The sequence below is a fragment of the Bubalus bubalis genome, chromosome 15, assembly GCF_019923935.1.
Source record: "Bubalus bubalis isolate 160015118507 breed Murrah chromosome 15, NDDB_SH_1, whole genome shotgun sequence".
NCBI classification, from domain to species: Eukaryota; Metazoa; Chordata; class Mammalia; order Artiodactyla; family Bovidae; genus Bubalus; species Bubalus bubalis.
Window position 1 is genome coordinate 8,860,199 of NC_059171.1, and position 26,367 is coordinate 8,886,565.

Consider the following 26,367-nt stretch of genomic DNA (forward strand, 5'->3'; position numbering starts at 1 on the left):
GTCAGTGATGCCATCCAGCCATCTCATCCTCTGTCGTCCCCTTCTCCTCCTGCCCCGAATCCCTCCCAGCATCAGAGTCTATGCTGCTGCTGCTAGGTTGCTTCAGTTGTGTTCGACTCTGCAACCCCATAGACAGCAGCCCACCAGGTTCCCCCATCCCTGGGATTCTCCAGGCAAGAACACTCCAGTGGGTTGCCATTTCCTTCTCCAATGCATGAAAGTGAAAAGTGAAAGTGAAGTCGCTCAGTCGTGTCCGACTCTTAGTGACCCCATGGACGGCAGCCTACCAGGCTCCTCCGTCCATGGGATTTTCCAGGCAAGAGTACTGGAGTGGGGTGTCATTGCCTTCTCCATCAGAGTCTATAGATGTACTTAAATCTAGTCTGATAATTTCTCACAAGTTTTATTAAGTTTATATATATTCTGACAACTAACATACATTGATTATTTCTTCTTATTTTGGTTTTCTACTGTTTTATTTGCCCTCCATCCCCTTTTCTAGATTTCTTTTCGATTGACTCTGATGCTCTTTGGAGAAGGCAATGGCACACCAATCCAGTACTCTTGCCTGGAAAATCCCATGGACAGCCTGGAGGGCTGCAGTCCATGGGGTCGCTAGGAGTCGGACACGACTGAGCGACTTCACTTTCACTTTTCACTTTCATGCATTGGAGAAGGAAATGGCAACCCACTCCAGTGTTCTTGCCTGGAGAATCCCAGGGACGGGGGAGCCTGGTGGGCTGCTGTCTATGGGGTTGCAGAGTCGGACACGACTGAAGCGACTTAGCAGCAGCAGCAGCTGATGCTCTTATTTCATTTGCTACCTACTATTTTGAATTTTAAAGATGTATCAGTTCAGTTCAGTCCAGTTGCTCAGTCGTGTGCGACTCTTTGTGACCCCATGAACTGCAGCACGCCAGGCTTCCCTGTCCATCACCAACTCCCGGAGTTCACTCAAACTCATGTCCATTGAGTCGGTGATGCCATCCAGCCATCTCATCCTCTGTCGTCCCCTTCTCCTCCTGCCCCCAATCCCTCCCAGCATCAGGGTCTTTTCCAATGAGTCAACTCTTCGCATGAGGTGGCCAAAGTATTGGAGTTTCAGCTTTAGCATCAGTCCTTCCAGTGAACACCCAGGACTGATCTCCTTTAGGATGGACTGGTTGGATCTCCTTGCAGTCCAAGGGACTCTCAAGAGTTTTCTCCAACACCACAGTTCAAAAGCATCAATTCTTCGGTACTCAGCCTTCTTCACAGTCCAAGTCTCACATCCATACATGACTACTGGAAAAACCATAGCCTTGACTAGACGGACCTTTGTTGGCAAAGTAATGTCTCTGCTTTTGAATATGCTATCTAGGTTGATCATAACTTTCTTTCCAAGGAGTAAGCGTCTTTTAATTTCATGGCTGCAATCATCATCAGCAGTGATTTTGGAGCCCAAAAAAATAAAGTCTGACACTGTTTCCCCATCTATTTCCCATGAAGTGATGGGACCAGATGCCATGATCTTAATTTTCTGAATGTTGAGCTTTAAGCCAAATTTTTCACTCTCCTCTTTACTTTCATCAAGAGGCTTTTTAGTTCCTCTTCACTTTCTGCCATAAGGGTGGTATCATCTGCATATCTGAGATTATTGATATTTCTCCCAGAAATCTTGATTCCAGCTTGTGTTTCTTCCAGCCCAGCATTTCTCATGATGTACTCTGTATATAAGTTAAATAAGTAGGGTGACAATATACAGCCTTGACGTACTCCTTTTCCTATTTGGAACCAGTCTGTTGTTCCATGTCCAGTTCTAACTGTTGCTTCCTGACCTGCATACAGGTTTCTCAAGAGGCAGGTCAGGTGGTCTGGTATGCCCATCTCTTTGAGAATTTTCCACAGTTTGTTGTGATCCACACAAAGGCTTTGGCATAGTCAATAAAGCAGAAATAGATGTTTTTCTGGAACTCTCTTGCTTTTCGATGATCCAGCAGATGTTGGCAATTTGATCTCTGGTTCCTCTGCCTTTTCTAAAACCAGCTTGAACATCTGGAAGTTCACGGCTTATGTGTTGTTGAAGCCTGGCTTGGAGAATTTTGAGCATTACTTTACTAGCCTGTGAGATGAGTGTAAGTGTGTGGTAGTTTGAGCATTCTTTGGCATTGCCATTTTTTGGGATTGGAATGAAAACGGACCTTTTCCAGTCCTGTGGGCACTGCTGAGTTTTCCAGATTTGCTGGCATAATGATGTATATTTCTATTTACATATTATATTTATATTATTAATACATATTCTATTTACATATTATATATTATATTTTAAATATACATGTATATTTCTATTTACAGTGGAACTTAAATTTTAATATGCATACCTTTTAAAAACTATAATCATTTGAAAAATCTATCTTTCCAACACATGCAAGGATCTTAGAAAGCTTTGACTCCAAATACTCCACTCCCATGTTATGTGTTTTTGTTCTTCAGTGTGTCAGTTCAATTCTATTTTTGTTTCTCCAAATTTGTTAGCATTAACAGTATTTCTGTTATTGTTTTCTCATTATTTTATTATTTATCTATTTTTATTAAACAAATAATTTACATTTATTGAATTAAAAAATCTATTAAATAGAATTATTCAATTAATAAATTTATTAAACAAAAATGAAAACTTTTATTATTTATTTTGGCTGCTCTGGGTGTTTGTTGCTGTGTGGGTTTTTCTCCAGTTGTGGCAAGCAGGGGCCACTCTCCAGTTGCAGGGTGCAGGCTTCTCACTGCGGGGGCCTGGCCTGTTACAGAGCAGGGCTCCTGGGCATGTGGGCCTCAGTCCTTACAGCGCATGGGCTTAGTTGCTCCAGGGCAGGTGGGATTCTCCCCGACCAGGGATGGAACCCACGTATCCTGCAACTGACAGATGGATTCTCTCCCACTGAGCCACCAGGGAAGCCCCTGTTATTGTTTTTTTAATTTATTCATTTGGCTGCGCTAGGTCTTCGCTGCTGCGCACAGGCTGTCTCTAGTCGCAGTGAGCCGGATCTAGGCTCTGGCTGCGCTGTGCAGACTTCTCACTGCCTGGCTTCCCCTGTGCTGGAGGACAGTCTCTCGGGCGTGTGGGCTTGGGCATATGCCGGGCGTGCGCTCAGTAGCTGGGGCTCACGGCCTCCAGAGCACAGGCTCAGTGCCGTTAGCGCTGGGACTTATTTGCCTCCCGGCATGTGGAGAAGGAAACGGCAACGCACTCCAGTATCCTTGCCTGGAAAATCCCATGGACAGAGGAGCCTGGCGGGCTACAGACCATAGGGTCGCAAAGAGTCGATACGACTCAGCGACTTCACTCACTCACTCACTCACTCACGTGGGATCTTCGTTCCCAGATCAGGGATCAAACCTGTGTCCCCTGCACCGGCAGGTGGATTCTTAACCACTGGACCTCCCGGGAAGTCCCATTGTTACTGTGTTTGCTATTTTACAGTCAGTGCTTCTGACGAATGTTTAGCATTTCTTGGTTCATACTTTCTTTACTCGTGCAGTGCAGAAATTTCTTCAGTGATACTTCCCCTAACTTCATCTTTGATCGGTCTCTTTAGTGAGGGTTTCAGAATGGTAACCACTCTGTTTTGGTTTTTACTGCTGGTGGGAATCGGCCTGCAACGTGGGAGACCTGGGTTCGATCCCTGGGTGGGGAAGATAGTTCTGACTGGTTAGTTAGTTCTGCATTTGCCAATATCTTTTTTTAAACTTCATTAGCCTGTGATGGTTTAGATAGGTCTACAACAACAGTTTGACAGTTGATTTCTCTTAGAACTTGGAAGTATTTTTAAACTTTTTGGCTTCCCTTGTTGCTATTGAGAGGCTTGCTGCCAGAACTGCTATCTTTTTCACACTAAAAATCTGCCTTTTCTGTCTCTGCTTTTAATATCTTCTATTTATCTTACTTGTCTGCAATTTCACTATAACTCGTTTATTTATTCTGCTTGGGTTTCATTGTGCTTTTTGAATCTACAGGATCACACCTATCATATCTCTGAAAATCCTTAGGGATTATCTCTTCAAAATACCTCTATCCCATTCTCTAGTTTTTCCTCCTAAATTAGAAATATATCAGATGTTCCTACATATATTCCTTTTTTTATTTTTATATTTCTCTCTGATGGATTCTAGGTAATTTACTTAATTCTGTCTTCCAATCCACAGCTTCATCTGTCAAATTAATCTGATCTGCTGTTTAGCTTGCTCTACTGTATTTTCACTTCTGTAACTTTTAATTTCTAGAAGTTTCATTGTGTTTTTAAAAACCTGCCTGCTTATTGTTTGGGTTAATTTTTTTTTTGTTTTAGACAAATGTCGACTCAAAAGCCATTATAAGAAACAATACAGAGAGATCTCATTTGTTCTCTAACCAGTTTCCCCAATGGCAACATTTATACAATATTATAACCAATGTATTGACAGTAATACAATCCACTGATATTCATATTTCCTATTTTATTTATATTCATTTGTGTGTCAGTACTGAAATCAGATTGATTATATTATATTCTTTGCAGCCAAAGATGGAGACGCTCTATAGAGTCAGCAAAACAAGACCAGGAGCTGACTGTGGCTCAGATCATGAACTCCTTATTGCAAAATTCAGACAAAGTGAAGAAAGTAGGGAAAACCACTAGGCCATTCAAGTATAACCTAAATCAAATCCCTTATGATTATACAGTGGAAGTGACAAACAGATTCAAGGGATTCGCTCTGACAGACAAAGAGCCCGAAGAACTATGGACGGAGGCTCATAACATGGTATAGGAGGCTGTGATCAGAACCACCCCAGGAAAAAGAAATGCAACAGGCAAAACGGCTGTCTGAGGAGGCCTTACAAATACCTGAGAGAAGAAGAGAAGCGAAACGCAAAGGAGAAAAGGAAAGATATGCCCATCTGAGTGCTGAGTTCCGAAGAAGAACAAGGAGAGATAAGAAAGCCTTCTTAAGGGAGCAATGCAAAGAAACAAAAAAAACAATAGAATGGGAAAGACTACAGACCTCTTCAAGAAAATTAGAGATACCAAGGGAACATTTCATGCAAAGAAGGGCACAATAAAAGACAGAAACTGTATGGACCTAACAGAAACAGAAGAGATTAAGAAGAATACATAGAAGCACTGTACAAAAAAGGTCTTAATGACCCAGATAACCATGATGGTGTGATCACTCAGCCAAAGCCAGACATCCTGGAATGTGAAGCCAAGTAGGCCTTCCAAAAGCATCACTATGAACAAAGCTAGTGGAGGAGGTGAAATGCCAGTGGAGCTATTTCAAATCTTAAAAGATGATGCTGTTAAAGTGCTGCACTCAATATTCCAGCTAGTTTGCTCATTATAATCACATCTGGAGTTTTTGAAAAAGTAACAATACCTGGGCATTTGTATTTTTCAGAAAATTCCAAGATAATTATAATGTACATCTGGATTTTAAAGACTGATTATAGATTTTTATACTAAATGATAGTGTTAGTGATATATAATTCTATTATTTTCTGTGATATATAATTCTTAAGCATAATTAGATACATATATAGTGATATATAATTCCATCATTTAATTCAACATATTAAAATGAATAATAGTTACATTATCACTATTGGAGAAGGCAATGGCAACCCACTCCAGTACTCTTGCCTGGAAAATCCCATGGATGGAGGAGCCTGGTGGGCTGCAGTCCATGGGGTTGCTAAGAGTCGGGCATGACAGAGCAACTTCACTGTCACTTTTCACTTGCATGCATTGGAGAAGGAAATGGCGACCTACTCCAGTGTTCTTGCCTGAAAAATCCCAGGGATGGGGGAGCCTGGTGGGCTGATATCTATGGGGTCGCACAGAGTCGGACATGACTGAAGCGACTTAGCAGCAATCAGTATAGTAAAAGATATTTATCTATTTTCACAATCAATAGCCAAACAAAAAAAAAGATAATTACAGTTGCAAGCCATAATGGAAACATGATTAACCCAATAGCAGTGACACGTGTACATTACCACATGTGAAACAGATGGCCAGTGCAAGTTCGATGCATGAAGCAGGGCACCCAAAACTGGTGCTCTGGGGCAACCCAGAGGGACGGGGTGGAGAGGGAGCTGCAAGCAGAGTTCAGGGTCGGGGGATACATGTATACCTGAGGCTGATTCGTGATGAAGGAGGGCAAAAAACACCACAATGTTGTCAAGTAATTGTCCTCCAATTAAATAAATTTTTAAGATATTTATATATGATTTGGGGGGTTAAGCAGAGTGATGTGGTGAGTGGAAGTGCATACATGCACATTTTCATCTACCCAGCCAGTCTAGGTCTTTTGGTTAGTGTGCATGCTAAGTCGCTTCAGTCGTGTCCGACTCTTTGTGACCCTATGGACTGTAGCCCGCCAGGCTCCTCTGTCCATGGAGATGCTCCAGGCAAGAATACTGGAGTGGGTTGCCATGTTCTCCTCCAGGGGATCTTCCCGACCCAGGGATCGAAACAGTGACTCCCTTGGCTCCTGCATTGCAGGCGGATTCTTTTCCACTGAGCCACTGGGGAAGCCCTTGGTTAGTGCATGTAATCCATTTACATTTAAGTTAATTATCAGTGTGTATGATCCTATTACAATTTTCTTAATTGTTTTGGGTTTATTTTTTATAGGTCTTTCCCTTCTCTTGTGTTTCCTGCCTTGAAAAACTGCTTTAGCACTTGTTGTAAAGCTGGTTCAATGGTGCTGAATTCTCTTAACTTCTGCTTGCCTGGAAAGCTTTTGACTTCTCTGTCAAATCTGAACTAGAGTCTTGCTGGGTAGAGTATTCTGGGTTGTAGCTTCTTCCCTTTCTTCACTTAAGTATATTGCATCACCAGTCACCTTTAATATCCCTCTTTCCTGGAAGCTTCCTTTCATATTCCCTTTCCCTCCAGTCTGGATTAGGATCTCTTCAGAGCAGAACATGCTAGGTATAACCTTCCAAAGCACTTTATCGTACAACTTTATTGTAATTGTCTGTTCTCTTCCACATATCCATAAGACAAAGTTCCTTAAAGACAAGATTATATCTTTATTTTGGGCAGCTAGTACCCAGCACAGGACTGTTGAATTAATGAGTAATTACAAAAGAAAGCACTAACCAGAAAAGTAAAATGATAATTTATGAGAATTTATTGCTGTTGTTTAGTTGCTAAGTCATCTCTGAGCCCTTTGAAATCCTGCAGACTGTAGCCTGCCAGGCTCCTTCAACCCTGGGATTTCCCAGGCAAGAATACTGGAGTGAGTTGCCATTTCCTTCTCCAGGGGATATTTCTGATCAGGGATCGAACCCATGTCTCCTGCACTAGCAGGCAGATTCTTTACCACTGAGGCACCAGGGAAGCCCCAACTTATGAGAATAATAAGTTTTAAATTGCTCTTGTTTAAAATGGTAGAAAGAGATCCACACAAAAGTACCTCAGTGATGTAGAAGGAATGATACTCATTGATAATTATCATGGATTAAGTCATCATGTCACTAATTGTAAATCCATCAAAACATTTTCATGGAAAAATGGTCCAGGTTGTCATTTCAGAATGCTAGGACTACAACCCCTGTCCAGCATTAGCCACAAGTTGCCTAATCGAAAAAGAAACCTCACCATTAGCTGTTATAGCCTCAGTGATTGTGTGAATAGGAAACAGTGAGATTAAAAACTGTTTCTTGGTCTCTGGAGCCCTGGGGGAAAGGGCTCCCCCCACTTGTTTTGTGAGATAGAAAAATAATGCTAGTTCCATAGCAATGATTTAGTAATTTATATAACAAAAAAATAATTTTAGGATATTTGCTATTTGAGTTTAAAAAATAAAAATCTCAGAATCTTACTTCAATAGATGACTCATCATTTTGTTAAGAAAAATATTCAAAGAGAAAAGAAATCTAGATACGACCCGTGAGTGTTCATGTGATAACATGATCTTTCCTCAAATAAGTAATGAATGTCCTAAGTCCTCTCGTGTTCAGCATGTGATTCCAATTCTATACACATTCCTCTAAGAATGACATTTAAGCTGATTTATTTCAAGTGAATTTCTAGGCAAATTGTTCCTTAAGAAAGAGATACAAATTCTTCTTACACTAAAACACAGCCTTCTGTTAGAATATCTAAACATTCAATACTTCTTTCTTATTAGCAAAATATTGCCATTGTTCTAAAATAAACCAACCAAGCAAATCACTTGAGCAAAATCATTATCCTTTCTAACAGCTCCTCATTTATAAAATGAGGATAATAATTCCTGCTACCCAGGACCTGTAAAGATTACAAATAATATATGTACATACAAAGGAATGATCACCATGCTTAGTACACAATCTGCTAATCACAAGAAGTCTCTGTTTTTTATTTTCTAAAAGATTTTTTAAAATCCAATTTAATCCTTCTGGTGAGGATGCAATTTAATTGTCTTCATTTTTGGGAAAATATAGGTAACATACAGAAATATGGATTATTCACACACATATTCACACACTCATGTGTTTGGTATGTCCCTGAAGTATCCATTTTCTGTGCACTTATCTGAGGTTACCCACTTTGCTTCACCATGTGCAGACTTGTCTTAGATTCAGCTAACTTAAACATTAAGATGATTAATTTCACAAATAAATAAAAAAGGAAATATCTGTTCCTTTGAAGCTAGAAATATGCTGTAAAGTTATTCTCATAGGATTATATTTAGCTGGAATCATAGCAAGCGCAAATAAAAAGAGATATCTCATTACATATGTTCTACTTCTCAGACATTTTTAAATTCTTTCCTCCTATAAACCATTCTTAGAATTACTTTACTCTCAAAATAGATAGAGTATTTACTTCATTCAAAGGATCACAAAAATTTAACTATGAGTTCATATTTTTCATTTTAAATATTGAATTACCAAAACATTCCAGTTTAATTTCCTTTGCTTACTTTCCACACATGTAAGTGGAAAACAGTAATTTTTGAATTGAAATTTTATTATCAAAATAGATGTTATGCAGAAAACAGTTAATATAGCTGGCCTAAGGTTGCTATACTTAGACAAGCTGGCTGACTCCTGGGAACTTGGATTTCAAAATAGTTCTAACTATTCCCTTGCTGATGAGTGGTTTGCCATGCCTAAATTGCTTGTGCAAAGTAAACTATGGTTTATGTCAAATACCCGCTTTCCTTCTGGGAGTATGGAATTGTGGTATGTGCTATGCAACAGGTGCCTATGTGACCAGCTCCAATTATACCTTGGACATTGAGTCTACAATAAGCTTCTCTTGTCAAAAACATTTCACATACGTGTATGCTTAGGCGTGCCCGACTCTAAAAGACCTCATGGACTGTATGCAGCCCACTAGGCTCTTCTATCCATGGAATTTTCCAGGCAAGAACACTGGATGGGTTACCATTTCCTCCTCAGGGGATCTTCCTGACCCAGGGATACAACCCACATCTCCTGCATTGTAGGCAGATTCTTTACTGCTGAGCCAAGGGGGAAGCCCCCCAAAACATTTCACATGTTTTCTAACAGTTTACTGACAGAGGAATAAATCCTGTGTGACTCCACTGGGAGAGGACTCTTGAAAGCTTGCTCCTGGTTTCCTCCAGATTTTGCCTCATGTGCCTTTTTTCTTTCGCTGATTTTACTTTGCATGTGTTCACCATAAAGCTGTGAGTAAACTGTATACTAATTCCTACTAGTTCTCCTAAAATGTCAAAAACCCTTAGGGTTACTTGGGGACTCTCAACACAGATGGCATAAAATGATCAAAATATCTTCTACTTTTTCCCATTTTTATATTGCCTTTTGTTATTTTTTCCTAGGTACACCATTTAGGAACACAGAGAAATTGAACAGTTAAGAGAGATAAATAATTATAAAAACATTGCCATCTAATGACCTAATTAACTCCCCGAAATCTGGCTTTCTCCTAGATTACAGCCCACTTTTAAAAATATAAATTTTAGATTATTTAAAACAAATTATAACCACTTAGAACATTTGAAAATCCTTACTAGGTTACAGTTAGTTTTTGTAATGTCCACCTCCTTAGAAATTGCTTTACCTTTAGAGAATAGGTTAAGTCCAATCATTTTAATTGCAAAATGGAATATATTAATCAGTTCAAAGATGTATTTTTTTTTTAGTTTTGAAAATCATAAACATGTTAATCATGCATACATTCTGAACTATATCTTAAAATCGAAATTGACTTTAGTGAAAATTATGAACTGTTTAAATTATTCTCAAATATTTCCCAGTAGTATTGCCAGTGGTACAGAACTTACATTTTTTTGCAGTGTGGGCATTTTGCCAGAGTGTTGAACCTCAATTCCATCCACTGTAAAATAAATGAGAAGAGAGGTTGAAAAGAAAAACAACTGAAAACTATCCAATCTGATAAGCTGTTTCTTTTAGTTCAAATGTTCTCAGGGATCACGACAGAAGCCATCAACCTTTTCATGTTTATATGAGCTTTCCCCCTCCAGCTCATCTCCCCCTCCCTTAAAATAAAGGTTACATTTCCCCTCCGAAACATTTCCCCTCCGAAACAGTTCCCAAGGTTTTCCCGGTTTTCTGATGCAATCTAGGTTTGCTTTACAATGAAAACTGAATGTCATGTCATAATTGGGGTCATTTTATTCAGCTTTATGTCTCAGTCCACTGCCAGAAAATAAAAACATATGTCATGTATCTCCAAAGTTGTTTCTTCTCTGAATATTAATGCCTAGCTTTTTAAAATACATGGATATTAAGACTCAATACTAAAATACAATTATTCTATTTATGAAGAAAATCCACAAGGTAAATAAATAAAACAAATAAGATACAAGTAGAACTAGTGGCCACCTGATGTGAAGAACTGACTCATTTGAAAAGACCCTGATGTTGGGAAGAGTGAAGGCAGGAGAAAAACGGGACGACAGAGGATGAGATGGTTGGATGGCATCACCGACTCGATGGACATGGGTTTGAGTAAACTCCGGGAGTTGGTGATGGACAGGGAGGCCTGGCGTGCTGCAGTCCATGGGGTCGCAGAGTCGTACATGACTGAGCGACTGAACTGAACTGAACTGAACTGATATACATATAGTTCTGAGTGATTTTCATTGTTGTATGGTAGAAAACAACACAGCATTGTAAAGAAATTATCCTCCAATTAAAAAATAATAAAAAAAAGTAACTCTTCGCCACAAAAAAATGTATTTCCTCAGCCACTTTGCTTCTTTTAACAAAGAAAAACTTAAATTTCTTATTTATAAATAACATTTGCAATTACAAGTTCAACAAGGGTTTCCCTTGTGGTTCATCTGGTAAAGAATCTGTCTGCAATGCTTTTGCCTCCCATCATTTGCTTTTCTATATATCTTCTTGAAAAGTGTACACTTCCTTTATAGAATTCCTTCAAGTACACAGTTTTATCATCAACATAACCTTTCTTTCATTAATATTAATTTTTGTTAATGATTCTGGGTCACTCCTTTTTTCTTCATAACTCTCAAGTTTTAGGTATAGTGGGGCTTCAATAAGTCATGCATATTCAAATGTTTTCCACACAATAGAAGATAATGTTCAGAAAATATCTGATACATGATTTTTTTCTTTTTAATTTTTTAATGATTAACTTTTAAAAAGACAAATCTGAGTTTGGACTTCTTCTTATTCATTTTAATTTCAAACTTTCTGAAAGTTATGTAACCTTGAAATAGTCTCTCTCAATCACAGTAGGAATATACAGACCCAAGGTAAACAAACTAGAAATGAAACTTTACATGAATGTTCACTCTTTTCACAATGATTATTTTTCAATATTTGAGAAAGCTAAACCAAGGCTACAGTTTTTTCAAGCACCATTAACTGTTTCTTTTGCTACTTATTTTGTAATGAATTTATTTCAAAGCTTATTATTAATAGTAAAAATGCTAAAATTAATGCACTAAACAGAGACTTACATAGATTTCTACAGAAATTGGCATAGAACATTAAGAAGTGAAGAATACAGAAATCTTACTAATTACTTTTCTGTATTTGTAATTAGTTATAAGATAGTTGTTGAACTTGTAGTGAAAGTGAAAGTCACTCAGTCATGTCCGACTCTTTGCAATTCCATGGACTATATAGTTCAAGAAATTCTCTAGGCCTGAATACTGGAGTGGGTAGCCTTTCCCTTCTCCAGGTGATTTTCCCAACCCAGGGATCGAACCCAGGTCTCCCGCATTGCAGGCGGATTATTTACCAGATGAGCCACAAGGGAAACCCTTGTTGAACTTGTAATGTCATTGCAAATTTTATTTATAAATAACAAATTTAAGTTTTTCTTTGTTAAAAGAAGCAAAGTGGCTGAGGAAGCAATTATGAAACCCCTTAAAGCTGAAAGCTGAAGCCGAAACTCCAATACTTTGGCCACCTGATCCAAAGAACTGACTCATTTGAAAAGACCCTGATGCTGGGAAAGATTAAAGATGGGAGGAGAAAGGGATAACAGAGGATAAGATGGTTGGATGGCATCATCAACTCGATGGACATGAGTTTGAGTAAACTCTGGGAATTGGTGATGGAAGGGAGGCCTGGTGTGCTGCAGTCCCTGGGGTCACAGTCACACATGACTGAGGGGCTGAACTGAACTCAAAATCCAAGTTTGAAGGCTAATACATTGGCAAAGAAATTCTAGAATTTTTAGATGACCAACCTACAGGAGATTATTTAGTCAGGTTTTATCATTTCAGCACAGATTATGCATGATGCTTTTGAACTGTGGTGTTGGAGAAGACTCTTGAGGGTCCCATGGACTGCAAGGAGATCCAACCAGTCCATTCTAAAGGAGATCAGTCCTGGGTGTTCTTTGGAAGGAATGATGCTAAAGCTGAAACTCCAGTACTTTGGCCACCTCATGCAAAGAGTTGACTCATTGGAAAAGACTCTGATGCTGGGAGGGACTGGGGGCAGGAGGAGAAGGGGACGACAGAGGATGAGATGGCTGGATGGCATCACCGACTTGATGGACATGGGTTTAGGTGAACTCCGGGAGTTGGTGATGGACTAGGAGGCCTGGCGTGCTGCAATTCATGGGGTTGCAAAGAGTCGGACATGACTGAGCGACTGAACTGAACAGAACTGAACTGATGCATGATAAATTTGATTACAACTGACAACTAAGACTCAGTTGTACAATTAGTAACATACAGGGAGCAACTTAGCATATCTGGTTTTGCTGTTATCTACAAGAATTCTTTTAAATGTAGCAAACTAAGACTAGAAAAACATGTATTATTAGAAATAACTTTGTCATAATCTATTTGAATGAATGCAAATAACCCGTCCTTTTGAAAGGATTTATCACTGTTCTCTTATCTAAAATGCAGCCTCTGCACTCTTAAAATTTTATTGCCAAAACTTGAAGCGTCAATAGAAAAAAATATCTAATTTTTCCTGTTTTTAATTGGATAAATTTGATAGGTAACATTGTGTAAATTTAAGGTGTACAGTCTACTACTTTGATACATTTATATATTGTAACATGGTTGTCACTGTAGTGACATTTATCACATTACATAATTATAATACAATATTACTGTCTATATTCATTATAAACTCCAGGAGACAGTGAAGGACAGGGAAGCCTGGCGTGCTGCACTCCATGGGGTTGCAGAGTTGGATACAACTGAGCCCCGAACTACAACAACAATATTCATTATGCTGTGCTTTATTTAGATCTCCATGACTTATTTACTAATTGTTACAAGTTTGTACCATGAGTCTTATCCCCCACCTCCCATGTTCTGATATCTTCTGGTACCTACCATTTTCCTGTTTTTACAGGTTCAATTTTTTTCCACTCTATAATTAAGGGATATCATGCAGTACTTCTCTTTCTGTCTGACTTACCTTGTTTAGCAAATGTGCTCAAGGTCCTCTGTGTTGTCATAAATGGCAGAATACCCTCATTCCTTGTAGGAGTAGTGTTAGTCGCTCAGTAGTATCTGACTCTTTGTGATCCCATGGACTACAGCCCGCCAGGCTCCTCTGTCCATGGGATTCTCCAGGCAAGGATACTGGAGTGGGTTGCCATTCCCTTCTCCAAACCATTTCCTGTGGCTGAAGAATATTCCATTGTGTATTTTTGTTTGCGCTCAGTCACTCAGTCATGTCCAACTCTCTGTGGCCCCAGGGACTGTAGCCCACCAGCCTCCTCTGTCCATGGAATTTTCCAGGCAAGAATACTGGGGAGGGTTTGCCATTTCCTACTCCAGGGGATCTTCCAGACCCAGGGATCGAACTCACATCTCTTGCATCTCCTGCACTGGCAGGCAGGTTCTTTACCACTAACGCCACCTGGGAAGCCCCACATCCTTTTTATCCATTCATCCATTGTGGGCATTTGCATTGTTTCCACATTTTGGCTATTATAAAAATTATTTTCTATCAGAAAGGTTAAAAGCAACTTCTCTAAAACCCAACTGTTTTTAGTAGAGGTCTTCCAATATTTGGCTTATTTCTAACCATTCTATAATATATAATAGATAACTTAGTTTCACCAAGGTATATTTTTAAATTGATCATAGGAGGCACATAAGAAAGTTATACTACTAAAAACTAGTCAGCTGATAGTACCCTACTAGATTTTATTTTCTAATGGGTATAACAGACAACTGGGGTCATTTGATCTCTGGGTTGGAAAGACCCCCTGGAGCAGGAAAAGGCAACCCATTCCAGTATTCTGGCCTGGATAACTCCATGGACAGAGGCGCCTGGGAGGCTTCAGTCCATGGGGTCACAAAGAGTCAGGCCAACTGAGCGACTGAGCGCACACACGTCATTACTTTAAAGTGTGTTCACTGTTGTCACTCTCTGCTGAGCAACCGAACTACAGAACCCTATGAACAAGTGAAGAAAATCGAAACTGTCTGAAGGTACTATATTGGCCCACTTCAGGGCAAAGTTTGAACTATCATCTATGATTCAGGCATGTATGATAGGTTGTGTTAGATTTTCTGGGAAATGCCAACCGTACCCAGCACGTGGACCTGCCTTCCATCAGTAACGGAAAACACCTACCCCACATAGATGCAATTAAACTCTCTGCTGTTTAATTATCTTAAGAAACCTCTTTATGTTCATGTAGAACCAGTCTGTAACACTTTTATTCTTCTGGAAAAATACTTTCTAAACAAAGTCCCCCAAAACATTAGTCTGGTTAGACAATCCCCTCAAAACTGTTTCAACATCTTAAAATGTTTACACATACTACATAAAGCTTCCTCTTGGATCTGAATATTATTTAATCATTTATAAGAAATTAAGTTTAATTAATTTAATTGTAATAATTATTATTTAATGGTTTAATATTAATATTTAATTATTATTATTTTAACACATTATATACTAAAAGTGCTAAAGAATATACCTATAAAAATTCTGCTTAATTTTTTTATCCTAGCAATTCCTTATAATCTTTTACTCACTTGGAGTAGGAAATAACTCTTTACTCACATAATACTTATTATTATCCTGTAAAATGAGCATTCTAATGAATATGCTTTGGAAAATACAAATTTAGCTTTTCTCAACACTATCCACGGTTTCAGACAGGCTGTTAAATGAATACTGTGAATAGTGTGAATTTCTAGTAAATATAATTTTAGCATTATGGCAGTGATATTATATTACATTGTATTATTTGTTATAAATGAAAAATATCATTGAGGACACAGTCCATTATAATTTTAACCCATGGGAATGATTTTGTCTTAGGTCTCAGTATTCCAGTAAAAGCTGTGAAGTTTTCAGAAAACATCACAAATATCTTGTAATAGATCATGTTTTCTTCTTTTTATTAACCATAGAAGGCTCACTGCTAAAATTCAGTAAAATTTTAACAACTGCACAGGACTGAATATTATGCATACTTATATTCTTATATATGACTTCATCATATTTCTGCCCTATTTTTCATCTTCTTGATTTTGCATGTTTTAATTTTCAAAGCTACTGGACTTTGTAACTTGTCTCAGTTGCTTATGGGCCTTGTAAACCAAGGCTGAAACAATGTATGGAATAAGTAGATGAATTATCCTATTAGTTAAAAGTCTGAAGGACAAAGATTAATACGGAGAATCTAAGATTACTTGGATTGGCATAATAATAATGATGAGGTGATGTTCTCAAGTGAGAATGGAGGGTTTATTCTTTGTAACCCTCAGCATCCATCATTAGTCTGAAACTCTTAAAGGCAATAGCCACCCTAGAGGTATGTACTGTGTTCTCTTAATCACCAAAAACTTTGTTTTCTGGGAATTTTGAAATCATCTTTAAATACCATGGGTGTTAATACAAAACACCCTTTCCTGCCAAAGACATAAAATTTTAAAATCATAATTACTATGCTAATAAGATTCATGTGCTTGCACTGAATGTTAAGTAAGTTACAAGTTCATTTCTGGCTTACATAAAACTTAGTGATTTTCTTCCAAGGGGAAAATATTTAAACCCCAAATTTTTTACGCATAAATGTATAAAGTCATGTCACAAACATCTATTTAACCTCTTGACTTAGAGCATTCTCTAGAATTCTAGATGATTCCAAAAATTAAATATAAAGCTTTGTAACAGCTGTTTTTAATTTTATTTTTTTCCTCATTCCCTTATCTATCCTAATATCAGTTTGACCAATTCTCTCTCAAATTCTTTATGCTATTCATAACCACTGTCATCATTCTTCTGAATAATAAAGCCTAAATATCTTATGTTTCTTCAGACTTGCCCATATGCAATAAATTATACACATAACATTCACAAATACATTTTAATTCTAAATCTCTGTTTTAGCTTTCCATTACTCTTAGGATAATGTCACTTCAGCTAGCCTAGATGCTTCTATATATACACTAAGAACATTCTGTATTTCCCTGCTGCAGCCTAAATGCTGCTGGTGCTGCTGATGCTGCTAAGTTGCTTCAGTCGTGTCTGACTCTGTGAGACCCTATAGATGGAAGCCCACCAGGCTCCACCGTCCCTGGGATTCTCCAGACAAGAACACTGGAGTGGGTTGCCATGTCCTTATCCAAAGCATGAAAGTGAAAAGTGAAAGTGAAGTTGCTCAGTTGTGTCTGACTCCTAGCGACCCCATGGACTGCAGCCCACCAGGCTCCTCCGTCCATGGGATTTTCCAGCACATAATTCTTGTTTTAACTGTATTTCTCCTGCTATTATTGGAAAATCCCATGAGGGCAGGGACTGCACTTTCCTGTTTCCCAAGCATGTAACCCAGTGTCTGGTACACACTCAGTATTTATTTTTGAACAACTGAAGTCAGCTCACTTATAATGTGGTTTGCAAAGATGGGCTCGATAAAGGACAGAAATGGTAGGGACCTAACAGAAGCAGAAGATATTAAGAAGAGGTGGCAAGAATACACAGAAGAACTGTGCAAAAAAGATCTTCATGACCCAGATAATCACGATGGTGTGATCACTGACCTACAGCCAGACATCCTGGAACGTGAAGTCAAGTGGGCTTTAGAAAGCATCACTATGAACAGAGCTAGTGGAGGTGATGGAATTCCAGTTGAGCTATTCAAAATCTTGAAAGATGATGCTGTGAAAGTGCTGCACTCAATATGCCAGCAAATTTGGAAAACGCAGCAGTGGCCACAGGACTGGAAGATATCAGTTTTCATTCCAATCCCAAAGAAAGGCAATGCCAAAGAATGCTCAAACTACCACACAATTGCACTCATCTCACATGCTAGTAAAGTAATGCTCACAATTCTCCAAGCCAGGCTTCAGCAATATGTGAACCGTGAACTTCCTGATGTTCAAGCTGGTTATAGAAAAGGCAGAGGAACCAGAGATCAAATTGCCAACATCCACTGGATCATGGAAAAAGCAAGAGTTCCAGAAAAACATCTATTTCTGCTTTATTGACTATGCCAAAGCCTTTGACTGTGTGGATCACAATAAACTGTGGGAAATTCTGAAAGAGATGGGAATACCAGACCACCTGATCTGCCTCTTGAGAAATCTGTATGCAGGTCAGGAAGCAACAGTTAGAACTGGACATGGAACAAAAGACTGGTTCCAAATAGGAAAAGGAGTACATCAAGGCTGTATATTGTCACCCTGCTTATTTAACTTACATGCAGAGTACATCATGAGAAATGCTGGGCTGGAAGAAACACAAGCTGGAATCAAGATTGCTGGGAGAAATATCAATAATCTCAGATACGCAGATGACACCACCCTTATGGCAGAAAGTGAAGAGGAACTAAAAAGCCTCTTGATGAAAGTGAAAGTGGAGAGTCAAAAAGTTGGCTTAAAGCTCAACATTCAGAAAACGAAGATCATGGCATCCAGTCCCATCACTTCATGGGAAATGGATGGGGAAACAGTGGAAACAGTGTCAGACTTTCTTTTTTTAGGCTCCAAAATCACTGCAGATGGTGACTGCAGCCATGAAATTAAAAGACGCTTACTTCTTGGAAGGAAAGTTACAACCAACCTAGATAGCATATTCAAAAGCAGAGACATTACTTTGCCAACAAAGGTCCGTCTAGTCAAGGCTATGGTTTTTCCTGTGGTCAGGTATGGATGTGAGAGTTGGACTGTGAAGAAGGCTGAGCGCCGAAGAATTGATGCTTTTGAACTGTGGTGTTGGAGAAGACTCTTGAGAGTCCCTTGGACTGCAAGGAGATCCAACCAGTCCATTCTGAAGGAGACCAGCCCTGGGATTTCTTTGGAAGGAATGATGCTGAAGCTGAAACTCCAGTACTTTGGCCACCTCATGCGAAGAGTTGACTCATTGGAAAAGACTCTGATGCTGGGAGGGATTGGGGGCAGGAGGAGAAGGAGACGACAGAGGATGAGATGGCTGGATGGCATCACTGACTCGATGGATGTGAGTCTGGGTGAACTCCCAGAGTTGGTGATGGACAGGGAGGCCTGGCATGCTGCGATTCATGGGGTTGCAAAGAGTCAGACACGACTGAGCGACTGAACTGAACTGATAAGGATTATCCATGTCAAGGATTTGGATAATCCAAGGAAGAACTATGGATGGAGGTTTGGGACACTGTATAGGAGGTGGTGATCAAAACCATCCCCAAGAGAAAGAAATGCAAAAAAGCAAAATGGCTGTCTGAGGAGGCCTTATAAGTAGCTGAGAAAAGAAGAGAAGCAAAAGCAAAGGAGAAAGGGAAAGATATACCCATTTGAATGCAGAGTTCCAAAGTATAGCAAGGAGAGATAAGAAAGCCTTCCTCAGGGATCAGTGCAAAGAAATAGAGGAAAACAATAGAATGGGAAACACTAGAGATCTCTTCAAGAAAATTAGAGATACCAAGGGAACATTTCATGCAAAGATGGGCTCGATAAAGGACAGAAATGGTATGGACCTAACAGAAGCAGAGATATTTAGAAAAGGTGGCAAGAATACACAGAAGAACTGTACAAAAAAGATCTTCACGACCCAGATAATCACGATGATGTGATCACTCACCTAGAGCCAGACATCCTGGAATGTGAAGTCAAGTGGGCCTTAGGAAGCATCACTATGAACAAAGCTAGAGGAGGTGATAGAATTCCAGTTGAGTTATTTCAAATCCTAAAAGATGATGCTGTGAAAGTGCTGCACTCAATACGCCAGCAAATTTGGAAAACACAGCAGTGGCCACAGGACTGGAAGATATCAGTTTTCATTCCAATCCCAAAGAAAGGCAATGCCAAAGAATGCTCAAACTACTGCACAATTGCACTCATCTCACACGCTAGTAAAGTCATGCTCAAAATTCTGCAAGCCAGGCTTCAACAGTACATGTACCAAGAAATTCCAGATGTTCAAGCTGGAATTAGAAAACGCAGAGGAACCAGAGATCAAATTGCCAACATCTACTGGGTCATAGAAAAAGCAAAAGAATTCCAGAAAAACATCTACTTCTGTTTCATTGACTACACTAAAGTCTTTAACTGTGTGGATCACAACAAACTGTGCAAAATTATTAAAGAGATGGGAATACCAGAGCATCTTACCTGCCTCCTATGAAACCTGAATGCAAGGCAAGAAGCAATAGTTAGAATCAGACATGGAACAACGGACTGGTTTAAAATGGGGAAAGAAATACATCAAGGCTGTATATTGTCACTCTGCTTATTTAACTTATATGCAGAGTACATCATGAGAAATGCTGGGCTGGATGAAGCATAAGCTGGAATCAAGATTTCTGGGAGAAACATCAGTAACCTCATATATGCAGATGATACCACCCTTATGGCAGAAAGTGAAGAGGAACTAAAGAGCCTCTTGATGAAGGTGAAAGAGGAGAGTGAAAAAGCTGGCTTAAAACTCAACATTCAAAAAAAGATCATGGCATTTGGTCCCGTCACTTCATGGCAAATAGATTTGGAAACAATGGAAACAGGACAGACTTTATTTGCTTAGGCTCCAAAATTACTGAAGATGGTAAGTGCAGCCATGAAATTAAAAGACACTTGCTCCTTGGAAGAAAAGCTATAAGAAACTTTAATAGCATATTAAAAAGCAGAGACATTACTTTACCAATAAAGGTCCGTATAGTCAAAGCTATGGTTATTCCAGTAGTCATGTACGGAGGTGAGAGTTGGATCATAAAGAAGGCTGAGTTCTGAAGAATTGATGCTTTGGAACTGTGGTGTTGGAGAAGACTCTTGAGAGTCCCTTGGACTGCAAGGAGATCCAACCAGTCAATCCTAAAGGAAATCAGTGCTGAATACTCATTGGAGGGACTGATGCTGAAGCTGAAACTCCAATACTTTGGCCACCCAATGTGAAGAACTGACTCATTTGAAAAGACCCTGATTCTGGGAAAGATTGAAGGCAGGAGGAGAAGGGGATGACAGAGGATGAGATGGTTAGATGGCATCACTGACTCAATGTACATGAGTTTGAGAAAGCTCTGGTTGTTGGTGATGGACAGGGAAGCCTGGCATGCTGCAGTCCATGGGGTTGCAAATAGTTGGACTCAGAGACTGAACTGAAATGAACTGAGTTTATTCCCTTAACTCCAAGTTTCATATTTAAAAATCATAAAAATTTTGATAAATTGTAATAAGAATATTTCTTGAATCTAGAATCAAGCAAGGCCATTGCATGAGGCTGTACGTTTTGTGCTCTACTAAGGAGGTGAGGGTAGGAGGTAGATTCAATTGCTCACTAAACCAAGATACCCAAGTTGCTCTGCCTAGAGGACAAGGTGCTTGTTTATTATTAGCCTATCCAGAGAGCCCTTTTTGCAAATGAATGAGTCAGAGGATGCACCTTATATGTAATTTACAAATAATGCAGTATATTACTAACTGCAGTTCTGATTAACTATCTTTCTTTAAAAAAAGGGTTTATTTTAATCCTTTGGTCAATTTGCACTTGGACCAAACTATAAGACTACAAGCAGTGGTCAAATCTGTGTGATCATGACCTACATTGAACAGATTGATGTCTCTGACAGATGTCTTGTTACATACCAGGAATGTGTTTCCACAGTGCCCACACACGACCCTTGTACCTTCTGGTTGCACGGGCAATGCAGGTTGAGCGGGCTGCTCTTCAGAAATAAGCATTACTGGGCCAAGGTTAATTATGCGTCTACTGTGGAAAGAGAAAGGGAAAACCTCATTATCCCACAAATGGAGAGAGGGCAAAACCTATAATATAGGGCCCAAACATGTGATACAGCATTGAAAATAAGATACTCTTGCTTTATAAATTAAGTGAATTAAGTTTCAGCTTTTAGGGCCAAAATCATAGAAAATAGCAATAGTCAATATTTTAAAAGTAACAAAATAAGATGGAATTGGACCTAATCAAATCACCTTAGTGAGTGAATATAGTGAAGTCACTCAGTTGAGTCCGAGTCTTTGCGACTCCATGGACTGTAGCCTACCAGGCTCCTCCCTCCATGGGATTCTTCAGGCAAGAGTACTGGAGTGGGTTGCCATTTTCTTCTCCAGGGGATCTTCCTGACCCAGGGATCGAACCTGGGTCTCCCACATTGCAGGCAGACACTTTAACCTCTGAACCACCAGGGAAGCCCTTAGGAACCATTTAACTGCTCCATATAATTTCAAATCTTATCATTCCTCATCTTACCTTATCTTATCCTATCTAGGAAGACAACTTGAGTTTGATATAAATTAACATTTATATGTGTGCCATGAAGATACCAAAGTGCTGAGTCAAACCAAATTTTTCTGGGTAGGCCAGTACTCCTTAGTATGTATTTAATAAGAGTTGGACAGAAAAGAAAATGGTAGGCTCCTTTCCTTTCTGTTTTCCCAGTTACCATTAGATAGGGTTTCAACTGACTAACATTAAAAATGACAGAAATCACAGGGAAAAAATACAGTTAAGGTTTTGATATACTCCTGTTGGGGCACTCCATATGGCATTTGGCAGGGGCAAATAACTATAGAATTTATTTAAGTAGATTATACTTAGCAAGGACTTCCCTGGTGACTCAGATGGTAAAGCATCTGCCTACAATGCGGGAGACCTGGGTTCAATCCCTGGGTTGGGAAGATCTCCTGGAGAAGGAAATGGCAACCCACTCCAGTATCGTTGCCTGGAAAATCCCATGGACAGAGGAGCCTGGTGGGCTACAGTCCATGGGGTAGCAAAGAGTCGGACACGACTGAGCAACTTCACTCACTCACTCACTCATACTTAGCAAAGACTAGTGTATTAACATGTGGCAAAGTGCACAATGATTACTAAAACACTTCCAAATTAAGATGAAATATGTCAAATGTTCAAAGATAAACTAATCAGTTATTTTTAGTTAAATATAATGAGTCACTGATTTATTACAGTGCATTAAATACTTATATAACATCAAGATAACTTGAATTGTTCATTCAAGAATATTGGTTTATGAATACTTGTAACCATTAATTTCAAACTAAGCAGTATCACTCCTTTAACAAAGAAAAAATATTGAAGGTCTTATAATTACCTTGAAGATAAAGACTGTTTAGAACAAACCCTGCCACATAATGAATCTTTAATAAGGACTTGTCAAATGAACAAATGAATGAATAGATGAATCTTTATGTCTTACCAATTGGGTCTTGGACATCCTATTCGCCGTGATGTGTCCTTACAAATGAGGAGACAATTACAAGGGCATCTAACGTATTTCTTCCCTGTTGGGGGATTTTTGATTGGCTAGATAAGAGAAGAAAATACAAACAAAGCGAATTAACTGAAGTACAGATTGCCAAAGCTTGCTTGTGTATAAAGAGGAAATGAATCCTAAAAATCTTAAGCTTTTTGGTGCTACCAAAAGTGCTAGCACATAGTGCTACCGAAGTATAAATTAAGGAAAATTACATCATAAATGATTGATTTTATTGAAATATAGTTGATTCGCAACATTGTGTTAACTTCCACTGTACAGCAAAGTGACTTGGTCATACACATACATATTCTTTTTCATATTCTCTTCCATCATGGTTTGTTGATGAATGTTTCATATTCTCTTCCATCATGGTTTGTTGATGGAATGTTTCATATTCTATTCCATCATGGTTTGCTGACAGAGTAGTGAATGTAGTCCCTTGTGCTATACAGTAGTGCCTTGTGTACCCATCATACATATCAGCGGTCCCCATCCTTTTTGGTACCAGGTGCTCGTTTTGTGGAAGACAATTTTTCCATAGACTGGGGGGAGGGTGCAGTGCCGGATGTTTCGGGTGTATTACATTTATTATCCTGTTGCTGATCTGACAAGAGGTGGAATTCAGGCAATAACATGAGCGATGGGGAGCAGCTGCAAATATAGAGGGAGCTTTGCTCACCCTGCCGCACTCACCTCCTGCAGCGTGGCCCAGTTCCTGACAGGCCACAGACCAGCGCCAGTCCGTGGCCCGGGGGCTGGGGACGCTGGGGACCCCTGCTAGATCTAAGAGTTCGCATCTGCTAGTCCCAACCTCCCAGTCCTTCCCTTCCAACCCCCTGCCCTTTGACAAGCGCAAGTCTGTCCTCCATGTCTGTGAGTCTGTTTCTGCTTTGTAGGTAGTTTCATTTGTATCATGTCTCAGACTCGCCACATGTAAATGGCATCAGATGGTGTTTGCCTTTGTCTTTCTGACTTACTTCCCTTAGTATGGTAATCTCTAGGTCTAGACATATGTATATCTCACCTCTTCTGTATCCATCCGTCCATCAGTGGACATTTAGACTGTTTCCATGTCTTGGCTATAGTAAACAGTGCTGCTATTCTACCTTTCCAGTTTAGATATATGACTAGATATATGCCCAAGAGTAGAACTGCTTGATCATATGGCAACTCTGATTTTAGTTTTTTTGATGAACCTCCCACACTCTTTTCCATAGTGGCTGCACTGGTTTCCATTCCCACTAACAGTGCATGCTGCTGCTGCTAAGTCACTTCAGTCGTGTCCGACTCTGTGCGACCCCATAGACGGCAGCCCACCAGGTTCCGACATCCCTGGGATTATCCAGGCAAGAACACCGGAGTGGGTTGCCATTACCTTCTCCAATGCATGAAAGTGAAAAGTGAAAATGAAATTGCTCAGTCGTGTCTGACTCTTTGCAACCCCATGGACTGCAGCCTACCAGGCTCCTCTGTCCATGGGATTTTCCAGGCAAGAGTACTGGAGTGGGTGGCCATTGCCTTCTCCAAACAGTGCATGAGGGTCCCTTTTTCTCCACACCCTCTCCAGCAATTATTATTTGTAGTCTTTTTAATAATGGCCATTCTGACAGGTGTGAAGTGGTACCAAATTGTAGTTTTGATGTGTATTTCTCTAATAATTAGCAATGAATCATAGGTGATTTTAAACAGCTCAAGTATTTGGAAACACTCTATAAAATTTGGGGGACTGCAGAGATTGAATTATGAAGGGCATGTTTCAAAATTAGTTTGTATTGGCCTGGAATTGTTTTCCATTTGAAGTTCACAAGACAGGATCATCTATCTGCCTGGCCAAGGGTTTTTGCACATGTCCGAGGAAAGCAAGCTCAAGAAGAATAGTAGGGAAAGAGGAGCTTATCACAAATTTGAAACTTATTATAGCTCTTAATGCAAGTATTTCTTCACAGTAAATTTAAAAGCTAGACTAAGTAACACTAAAGAAAACACTCCTTTCATTAGAAGGATGTAAGCTTGTTAAAGTAAATAAGCTATGGTGCAGAGAGAGGAACAGAACACCACTCCTGTGGCATACTTCCCAAAGATGTATAAGCTGAATCTAATCATGAGAGAGCACCAGACAAACCCTAACAAGGAACATTCTACAGAATATCTTACCTGTACTCTTCAAAATTTTCAAGGCAATAGAAGACAAAGACTAAATTTCAGATTAAGGAAGATTAAAGAAACATGATAACCAAATGCAACATATAATTTCTATATATTTTTATAATTTTAATAATATTAAATATATTTATACTTATATTTATATATTATATAACATATTCAATGTATTTAAATTTTAAAAATATTTTTTAATTGACTTCTGCATCTGATTTTCTTTTTTCACTCAAACAATTGGGCAAACATGAATTAACTCAGGACACTCCCAGTGGTCCAACGGCTAAGACTCTGCACAGAGCTGGGATTTGATAACTGGCCAGGGAGCTAGATCCCATGTGCACAACTAAAGGTCCCGTGTGCTACAACTAAGACCCAGCACAGCCAAATAAATAAATAAAAATAAATATTTAAAAAATCATGAATTAAGTCAAAAGATTAGATAACAGTACTATATCAATGTTAATTTCTGATTTTATAATTTACTATAATTATATACGTGAATGCTCTTTTTATTTTTTTAAGGATATTCACATTAAAATATTTAGGGCTTGAAGTGCACCATGTCCACAATTACCTTAAAAGGTTCTTTAAAAATTATTTATTTATTTGGAGACAGAAAGCTACTTTGTAAAATATCAATATTTACAGAATGTGGGTAAAGAGCCTACCCTATGGGAATTCTCCATACTATGTACTATTATTTTTCTAGCTTTCTATAAGTCTACAACATGTATTTTTTTTAAGATTTAAAAATTTTAAGTAAATAACCTTGGTAGAAATATGTATAAGTCAGCAATAAGTCAACTGTAATTTATTAAACTATATTATAATAGAATCTGACAATATAAAATATCCAGAATATATTGCTATAGAATATAAAGTATCAAGAACCAGAAGTTGCATTAATTTCTCTAAATTCATATTTACCACTAAGTAAACATGTTGACAGAGCTTCCCTGGTGGCTCAGACAGTAAACAATCTCCCTGCAATGCAGGAGATTCGGGTTCTATCCTGGATTGAACCAGGGGTTCTCCATGGGTTGGGAAGATCCCCTGGAGAAGGCAATGGCAG

The 26,367-nt window shown here is 39.0% G+C and overlaps 1 protein-coding gene across 1 annotated transcript in view; it reads right to left on the minus strand.

The window, feature by feature from the left end:
* The window catches only part of PIP4P2 (phosphatidylinositol-4,5-bisphosphate 4-phosphatase 2), a 69,243-nt gene that overhangs the window by 5,927 nt on the left and 36,949 nt on the right, over positions 1-26,367 (minus strand). Inside the window, exons 3-5 of the mRNA XM_006055362.4 lie at positions 23,076-23,182; positions 21,484-21,607; positions 10,282-10,334 (exon numbers count right to left, since the gene is read on the minus strand). Of these exons, the coding sequence (XP_006055424.1) occupies positions 10,282-10,334; positions 21,484-21,607; positions 23,076-23,182 (284 nt within the window). The remainder of the gene's footprint in view (positions 1-10,281; positions 10,335-21,483; positions 21,608-23,075; positions 23,183-26,367) is intronic.